The following is a 9675-nucleotide window of genomic DNA, read 5'->3' on the forward strand; positions in this document are numbered from 1 at the left end:
TGCAATCCAATGATGGTCAGATACGAAATGTTGTAGAATGAAATATCCAACACTTTGAGGAGTAGAGTTTTTCAGTTTATGCAAGCACTTCATCTTCTTCATTAGAGACCCTAAAGGTAATTTCTCAATGGCACGCTTCTGTGTATTCATCAATGAGTTGAGTTGATGGTTAGAATTTGGGAAACTTGTGAAGCTTCAAGAACAAAATTTAAATTTGGTCATTTAAGTTCTGGAGCAACCAAGTTTACCAGTCACTTAATATAGAATAGAAGCTAATATCTCAAGAAATATGTTTTCACTCAGCAACTTCTTTTACCAGACATGGAGTACACTTCCATACTTCTATTGTTGGATAGTGCTTCTTTCATATGCCCCTATTTGCACCATTGTCAGTAATGTTTTCTTTCTAGAGTTACTGTCCTTTTGGGATCAATTTTTCGTAAAATATTCCTCATTTTGACCAAATCATGTTTTTAAACTGAATTTCTTTTATTTTAAAATCTCAGGTCAAAGCTATTACTGTGCATGTGATTCAGAAGTATTTTGTGGCCGCTGCCAGGGATGGCCCTTGCTGCTTCTATGATATTTTAACATGTTCCTGCCTTCTCACAGGTCCACTCGCATAGGCTACATTCAGCAGTTCCCATGTGTGCACTTGCATACATGTGTATGCAGTGCTAATTTTTTATCAGATTGGCAGAGGCTTCAGGATATACATATGCGTCTTTCCACCTAAATGTTCTCATCCTTGGAACATGAACTACTGAAGTTTATGAAAATTTTGTATGTGAAGACTCAGGTTCGTACTGCAATTGTCAGGAATACGTTTCAGATGGTCACACATGACTGCGCTTGATATATATTTCCGAATGGAACTTCTTTTTTGTCCGTAGTTAGATATTTCAAAGTTTGAGGGGCATGTTGGACCCAATACTGCTATATCCTTCTCTGAAAATAGTAACTTCCTGCCATTATGCATGTGCCCCATAAAAACAGTGTGCATAATGTTGGATGCCTTCATTATTATGATATTTTTACCATCCCCTAAAATGCCACTATTGATGTGTCAAGCTTTGGGATCTACTAAAATTAAGAAATTTTAGGGCTTTGTCGCCAACTTTGTAGGTCATTTTCGTGTTACATACACATGTTTGATAGAACATGCTACCATCTTTATTGTGCGCTTACATACTGTATACATGGCCGGTACCGTTAACATTCTTTATTCAAGGGAACACATCTATTTTGGCTATGCAGGCTGGAGTGTAGTGTTAAACATTGGAGTGAGAGGAGAGTATAAGGGCAAAGATGGATCAGGAGCCTGGCCAGATGGTTTGTGACCCAACTAAGGCACGTACAAAAGATTGCATTGCAATGTGGTGCTAGCTTAGGTGATCTGCTTTTTGAGGATAAATTTCCATGTGGATTTGAGGGATTAATTTAATAAAGATTTGCAGGGATTTATTGTGATCATGACTGCATTGTGGATACCATAGCAAACAACTTGTGAGATTCAGGAATTGTCATTAGGTTTGATCTAATTGGTTGTTGAACCAAAAAATTCATGTTGTTTAATCCTTTTCAATTCTTGTGGCATATAAGAAAAGGGGCAGCACAACCTAAGCATGAAGATGAGCATGCGAAGCAGGTGAAGGCAAAGCTCGGGTTGGTTTGGATCGGATGCCTTGGACATGGTAATGGAGGTTGAACACCGATCAGTTGCAACTTGTTATGTAGGAGACTGAATCTGTATATGAAGTATGTTTCATTAGGTATAACATTGACGTGCTCATTTAAAATTGTTTTAGGGGGGTCATTCATATTAATTCTTATTAGTGCACATAGCATTTAGTACACTGAAATCAGATCCAAGCATTAACAAAAATAGCGAACTGAATCATTGTAATTCTATTTGCCATCTAATGAGCGACCATCATTTGGGTAGCCAAGCTCAGGTTTAGGCATCGAAAACATTGTTATAACTTCAAAACAAGGATGGATTCCCCATTTTTTTTGTTTAATGATCATTGGTACACATGAAAAGTTGTTACCTTGTAGATCCATATCACAACTAATGGGAAAGGCCATAGACAACGACTGAGAAAATGCCGCTTATATAGATTAGCCTGAAATCCACCGGAGCAGATATTGCGGAGCTGACCATGAGCAAACATAGAGGAACCCTCAAATAAAAAAAACCCGAGCAAACATAGAGAAAGAAAGAAGGAAATGTGATGCATGATTGAAGAGGGAGAATGTAGGTAAGATGCTCTATTAGATTTTTTGTTATATTTTTGTGATGTTTCATAGCGTTGCACGTGTATATAATTATCTCTGCCTAAATTTATAGTTCCTCGATAACTTCGAGCATTTATTTGGGGTCCAATATCCTTCAACTTGTATGAGTTTTGATCAAGAGCATGAGGATATAAATTTATATTGACTCGTTCATATTCAGCTGAAATTCAAGTATGAGGCACATGTATTTTGTTTTAGTGGTACATTGTATAGGACAAGAAAGTATAAGGCGACATTTTATGCGATGAACGCTTTTAGTGGAGGGGTTGCTAGGGCGACAGAAAACCCCTCCTCCGTTGGTTGATGACGATGAGGGACAATGGATTTATAATGATGGTGGCGAGACAACTGACAAGGTTGAATCAGAGTCAGCAGCTACCAATAATGGTGAGCAACATAAATTTATTGTTCCGTAGCAACGCACGGGCACTCAACTATAGAAAAAGAGAGTTCACTGGAAGAACTGAGTATCCCAACCGTAATAAAAGTTAAATCGAGATTCTTAGACCGCCAAACGACTACTACCGCCGTCAGAACGAGCCGCCGATGCGTTGCTGTCGCCGTTCCCATACCGCAACTAGCCTGACTTTACCGATGATAGCCTGAGAGTCTTCTTGCACGTGCCCCTAAAGACCAGTGCCCTAACACCATCATCGTCGTCGTTGTTCAGCCGTTGAAATGATCTCAAATGCTTGACACCAAATCGCGATGTCAGTTGTCACGCGCGTACGGTGAGAAACACTAACCTCGCCGTCCCAAAGATTTTTTTGCCATTTCTTTTTCATTTAAATACATTCAGTTTTTTTTCAATACCCCTGAACCCTTCGCCAACGAACCAACCGCAGCACGCACGCGCTACCAATGAGTACGGAGGACGGACGTGTTGGATCCGCGCGCGGCGGGAAAGGGAGGGACGCAGCTTCGTCGCAGCTTCCTCGGACGGTCGCTTGGGTTTGTTTGCTTAAACAAAACAGAGGAGATCTTTGCCCGCTCGAGTCCATCTCCTTCAACTGCTGGTCTGATCCGGCGAGCCACAGTCGCGCTGTCATGTAGTACGTGCAATAGGATATTCGTCGCCCTGTCAGAGCCGCACGACCGCACGAGGCGGCCGTTGTGGCGCGCGTCATCAGTGCTGTCAGACTAGCTCGTCGTGATGCGCTTCTCACTCGCGGAAAGTATTAAGAGAGTTCACTGGAAGTATTAAGTATCCCAACCATAATAAAAGTTAAATCGAGATTCTTAGACCGCCAAACTACCATTACTGTCGTCAGAACGAGCCGCCGACGCGTCGCTGTCGCCATTCCCACACCGCAACCAGCCTAACTTTAACGATCACAACCTGGAAGTCTTCGTGCACGTACCCCTAAGGATCACTGCCCTAGCACCATCATTGTCGTCGTCGTCGTTGAGCCCTTGCAATGATCTCAAATGCTTGACACAAACTCGCGATATCACACACGTACGGTGAAAAACACTAACCTCGCCACCTTCAATGTTTTTCTTTTCATTTATTCTTTTTAAATACATGCAGATTTTTTTCAATACACTTGAAACTTTCTCCTATATACGTTGATTTTTTTTTGAAAGACAATTTTGATTTTCTAAAATAAATATTAAGGATTTCATATACACATTGAATATCTTGTGAATGGTAGGAAACTTTTTTAAAATTGTGTGAACTTTGTTTTTAACATTGTATTATCATTTTATAAAAATGACACGAACACATTTCTGGAATAAGTGAACACCTTTTAACTATGCGAACATTTTATTAAATGTCACAAACACATTTTAAAAAAGTGTCTGAACACTTTTTTAAATGGTTTAAAACTCCTTTTAACTATGCGAAGATATTTTTAATGCTCACAGCCACATTTTATTTAAATATGTGAACACTTTTTAAAATGGTATAAAACTCCTTTTAACTATGTGAAGATATTCTTAATTATCACAAACACATTTCGGTTAAATGCATGGACAATTTTTAAAATGGTAGGAAACATTTACTTCCTGTAAATTATCTGATTTTTTTTTTTACATTGAATGAACTTTTTTATATGATAGAAACATATTCTGAAACGGATGAGTTTTTTTAAATAGTATGAACGATTTTCAAAAAGTATGGACCAATTGTTTTACATAAGATAAAGATTTTTTTAATGTGATTAATATATTATCGAAACACGTGAATATATTTTAATTGTCATGAATATTTTTTGAATGGCTGATGAAATTCTTTTAGAGTGCATTAACATTTCTTAAACGGCCGATGAACTTTTTTTGATACTGCATTAACATTTCTAAAATGGCCGATGAACTTTTTAAAATTGCAACAAATCTTGAAATTTAATGAATGCTTCTTGAATTCGTGTTTTTGTTGTGCAGAAACTTTTGGGAATTATTGAATATTTTTCAAACTCACAAATATTTAAAAAATAATTAACCTTTTTTGAAATTCACATCCAGAACATTTTTTGAATTTGTGCACATTTTTTTCAATTTAGTGAACTTCTTAAAATTCATGTATCATGATTTTTTTTTCATACATGAACACCTTTTGCTGCAAAATTGTTTTGCTTACCATTTTGTCTGATTGTTCAACTTCTTCATCCTGGAGCACATAGGTTTTGGAGCCGATGTTACTCTGCACGTCCGTGCGTTACATGCAGTCATGCAGAACGAGGGATTTTTGGCTTCAGATCCATATATACGGATAGATTTTGGACGCGGAGTAACTGAGCGCGAGCTCAGATGCGCTCGATATCGAGGTCGTCGATTAGCGCTTCCGGATCGGAGCCATTTTTTTATACGTGCGGTTGCGGTGTGCCAAAAAATGAATACTGTTGGGGAATACGTACGCGGCTGTGATGGGTGGTAGACGGCCGCCCGCCATCGGCGAGGTGAGCCGTGGATCAGAATCGGCGGCGCCATCTGATCCGTGGCTCGGGAAGTTCACTTCCCGTGTACTGGTTGCAGGAGCGAGAGTTTTCTCGCCCAGCGCGTGGATCATTTGGAAGCCGAGGACTGCAGGATGGTGTTACTGATGCAGACTGTCGGCAGGTACTTGGATCTTTGCTTTTCTGGCGATGCCATCTCCATTTTTAGGCCTCTGGCTTAGCTGATACAGAGGGCAGCTTTTTTCCAAGTTTCAGATCCACTCTGCTTGAGCTAGGGAAGACTTTGGTGCCTGTCCCTGTGGTTGTGAATGGCCCTGCGGTGACGGATTTTGAGGTGGCACATCAGGCGGAGCGCGAGGCGGCGCAACATTGGATGGCGGACAGGGGCAAAGCACAAATCTTCTCGGCGAAGGAGGCGGCAGCCGACAAAAGGGAGAGCTCGCCGCCGCCGCCAGAGCTGTCAACGATGAAGATGAATCCCCAAGCACCGGGATGGAACACGAGGTTAGTGAAGAACAAGCTGCATCCCATCCGATATTCAGGGATTTAGGAAACAAACCTAGACATGACTGAAGAAATTGACTACTTCTAATGTTGTTAATTGATAACATGTTGCAGGGTGAAGCTGGTGTTGAGAACACAAGGTCCTGGTGTTTGAAACTTTGAATACGAGTGTGGTCAGTTTGCTCACATGGGATTGTTACGTAGCCATGTCCTGAAGGTAGTCTGAATGTGCTACCATTGAATATATGTGAGGTATCACATAATCTAAATATGCTGAACATCTTGTTTTTTGGTTGCATTCAGGTGCTTGATTTCATCAGAATAAAAGAAATTCCACAGAAGCACATAGTTAATAGGTGGACCAGAGATGCAAGGTATATTCTGCCTGCTCACCTTACACAGTATCAAAGGGACTATGCTCACAAGAATCCATTCAGTTTTACGCATTTCACTGTGTGCTTCCTTAGTATATGGGACCAAAAAATGTTTGTCGGACTAGTGTGTCCGTCATCATTTTCGACGTTGTAATTCTGAACTTTTCCTGATTCCATGTTTGATAAAACCCACTATGGTTTGTGAATCCATGTTCTCAGGATTTCCTAGGATTATGACTATCCAAGGAAAGAGTTTGACATGCTAGTACTGTTTCTGAATTTTCGTTCAAGTGTGATGCCTGCCTTGGATATTTGATGAGCGTAACTCTAAATTTATACATATTTGAATTCTTGGGTAATACTAAGTTTTCTGAATATGTAACATTGAATTTATGCAGTCTTGTAATTGTAAGTTTTCTGAATATGTGACCCTGAATTTATAGTCTTGGTGCGTGTGCACTGCTGAGCAATATGCAACAGTTCATGCAAATGTATCCATTGTGGTTCAGTCTTTCATCCTGGCTGTTGGGGGCGATTGTGTCTCTAGTGTTGCTTGTTCATTGGTGCATAATATTTAATGACAGTAACTCGGGAGGTTGCATTGCTGGTGGAAGAAAATCGTATACGACCAGGTCGTACAGGCACAAATGGGAGACCCACCTCTCTGTGCGACACGTGGCAAACCGAATCTCAAGGCAGCCATTAATCCCCTTCGCCAAATCCCAATTTCTATAGCCCAGGTTCAATGTTCAAACTCCAGCCGCTGCCGGTGCCTCGGTGCTTGCCGCATCATTGCCGGTGCGCTCGTCGAAGACAGGTGCAACTCCCTAGCTCGGCACGCTCCCTCACCGCCGGCAACGTCTAGGCTCGTCCGCTGCGCAGCTCGCGGCACCGCCCCTGATGCTTGTCCCCGTCGGCTAGTAGAAGATGTGGGCAGAGGAGGTTTCGGCGGGCAAGTTGCCATCTGCATTCCTTGCTCCGGTGACTCGTTGCCGTTGTTGGGCTCTGCTATATTCTGTCTGTCGCCGGCGAGATGGGTAGAGATGACGATGGTGTGTATGGCCGTGGGAATCGAGGTGGGTTGAAACTTGGAAACGATGAACCATGGCCGCTGCTTTGAGATTCGGGATGCCACGTGTCGCACAGAGAGGTGGGTCTCACGTTTGTGCCTGTACGACCTGGTCGTATACGATTTTCTTCCATTGCTGGTAAGTGTACGCATGCCGCAGGTTGCGCGCTCTCGATGTTTCCATCTGATTTGAATTTCGAAATACTAGAGCATGAGAAGCAGAGGCTGTCTTACATAAACGGGAGCAGAGTATGGTGAACCAAGCCGTAGGATCAGAGCTTAAGATCAGCTGGATCTTCCGGTGTTTATGCTCCATCTGATCATGTGCAGGATACGATTGGTAGCTGCCTTAGTCCAGAATCTGGTGTCTCACGGCCCACCTCGTCAATCAAATTCCGAGCCGCTGTGGTGGAGGCGTGGGCCATCGGCCTGTTTATTAATATAAATACCTGATATATACCTGGGCCTATACGGTGTGCGTTGGCAATCTCGAGAGGAACAAGATATCGAGGGCACATGTGCTCGAGCACAGAACAACACTTTCGATAGATTTTTTGCTTTTGCGGGAAAATAAGTTTGACATGAATGAGCACAAACTTGGACACATATGCATGTTTCTTTCCATTTCATTTTTCTGTATGTACAGAAAGAAGCAAATCGTCAGCTTTGCCTAGTTCTTCTTTCTCCCATTGCTAATTCAGTTCAGACTTCAGATCCTAACGAAATGAAGCAAGACCATCGACCCAGGTAGGCATTGCTGCCGATCTACTCGACCCGATCAAATCGATTGATCACCGGTCACCGCATCCTCGAGACTTCGCCGGCGCGCTCCGCCGCGGCGCGCATCACGCCATCCACCAGCTGCGGCATGGACGGCAGGTTGACGCCGCAGCTGACGCCGGAGATGTACCTGCGCACCTCGTCATGGATCATCTCCTGCATCGCGGCGGCGAAGGCGGGGGAGAACGGGTATGACGACGCCGGTGGCGCGGTGGTGAACGCTGGAGCGGGCGGCGGCGACGAGGAAACAGACGGCTGGTGGAAATGGCTATGGGAGCTATCGTGGTGGAAGTGGAACCCATGGGCATCCGTGCCGGGGAGGGAGAGCGAGAGCGACGTGAATGGGTCCTCCTGCTCCTCCTCCTCCTCGTGTCGCTGGCTCATGGCGCAGTCCGCCGGCTCGAACCCGCCGGCCCGCGCCACCGGCCGGTAAACCTGGCCGAGACCGAACGCGCCGCCATGGCTGAGGTCGCTGCGGTCCGACCCGGAGGTGCTCTCGGGCGTGACGCTGGCGCGCTTGCACGGCCGCTCCTCCAGCTCACCCTCGGCGACTCCGTCAGCGCCCAGGTCGCCGAGCCTGCGCTTGAGGGAGCAGTTCCAGTGGTTCTTGACGGCGTTGTCGGTGCGGCCGCGGAGGAGGCGCGCGATGGCGGCCCAGCGGTTGCCGAGCCGGGCGTGGGCGCGGGCGATGACGGCGTCCTCCTCGGCCGTGAAGGGCCTGCGCTCCACCCCGGGCGAGAGCTGGTTGCACCACCGCAGGCGGCAGGACTTGCCGGAGCGACCCGGCACCCCGCGTCCAATGGCCGTCCAGTTGCGCGCGCCGTGGCGCTCCACCAGCTGCCGTAGCGCGCTGTCCTCCTCCGGGCTCCATGGCCCCCTGATCCGGTCGCACCCCTCCATAGCTCGCTTGCTGCTGCTAGGACCGGAGATGCAGACTGGTATGGGAAGACGATTGAATGGGTTGTGGGTGGCGGCGAGCGGCGGTGGTGGTTGTCGGGGGAAGGAGATGAGATGAGTGTAGTATTTGTAGGCGGGGACGGCCGGTGATGTGGCCGGCAGGCACAGCTGGCCGCACGAGGCCCCATCCAACTGCATGCATGCACGCAACGGCACCGGAAACGAAACCTCCTGCCTGCTCCGGTCCTATCCCACCCGCGGCGCTTGTCGTATTCCCTGGCTACGGATGACCTTAATCCACTAACCACTCCACACTGTGTATGTACGTGTTAAGTTTGATAAAGCTAAACTATTTCATCATGATATTTAATACTGCATCTCCTATAAAACATACATTTTCCCTTTTTAATTCCATGAGTTTTCTCTAGTTTATCTTTGTTGTTCCACTTTATGATGGAAATAGGTATCTCCGCCAACACCCGGATGACGGTGTGATGATTTTGGTGATGTGATCAACAATTCTTCTAAAGAATATTCAGTCCGAGAGGTAGGAGATGTTGACGAAGAGAAGGTGGTAGGTCGTCTCTGAAAGCCGGTAATTTTTGGGCCGCAAACGTGATAATTTACGTACAAACACCGTGATAATTTTAGCCCGAGGCGAAAGAAGTTGTTGAAATATACCAACCAGTAATTTCTATGTGAATAGCCTGGTAATTTATGCACTGCGGGCCTGATAACTTACATGCAAACATGATGATAACTTCTAAACCAGAAAAAGTTTATGAAATATACCCCAGTAATTCCTTTGTGAATATCATGATTTACGCACCGCAAACATGATAACTTTTCCCCAGGG

At 44.9% G+C, this 9675-nt stretch overlaps 1 protein-coding gene across 1 annotated transcript; it reads right to left on the minus strand.

Annotated features, from left to right (window-relative positions):
• Nucleotides 1-7728: 7728 nt before the first annotated feature.
• On the minus strand, nt 7729-8914 carry LOC123166666 (transcription factor MYB44). Its single transcript, XM_044584468.1, has one exon. The coding sequence runs from the start codon at nt 8820-8822 to the stop codon at nt 7941-7943; it is 882 nt and encodes a 293-aa protein (XP_044440403.1). The 5' UTR covers nt 8823-8914; the 3' UTR covers nt 7729-7940.
• Nucleotides 8915-9675: the final 761 nt, after the last annotated feature.

Source organism: Triticum aestivum, chromosome 7D (assembly GCF_018294505.1).
Source record: "Triticum aestivum cultivar Chinese Spring chromosome 7D, IWGSC CS RefSeq v2.1, whole genome shotgun sequence".
Taxonomy (NCBI): Eukaryota; Viridiplantae; Streptophyta; class Magnoliopsida; order Poales; family Poaceae; genus Triticum; species Triticum aestivum.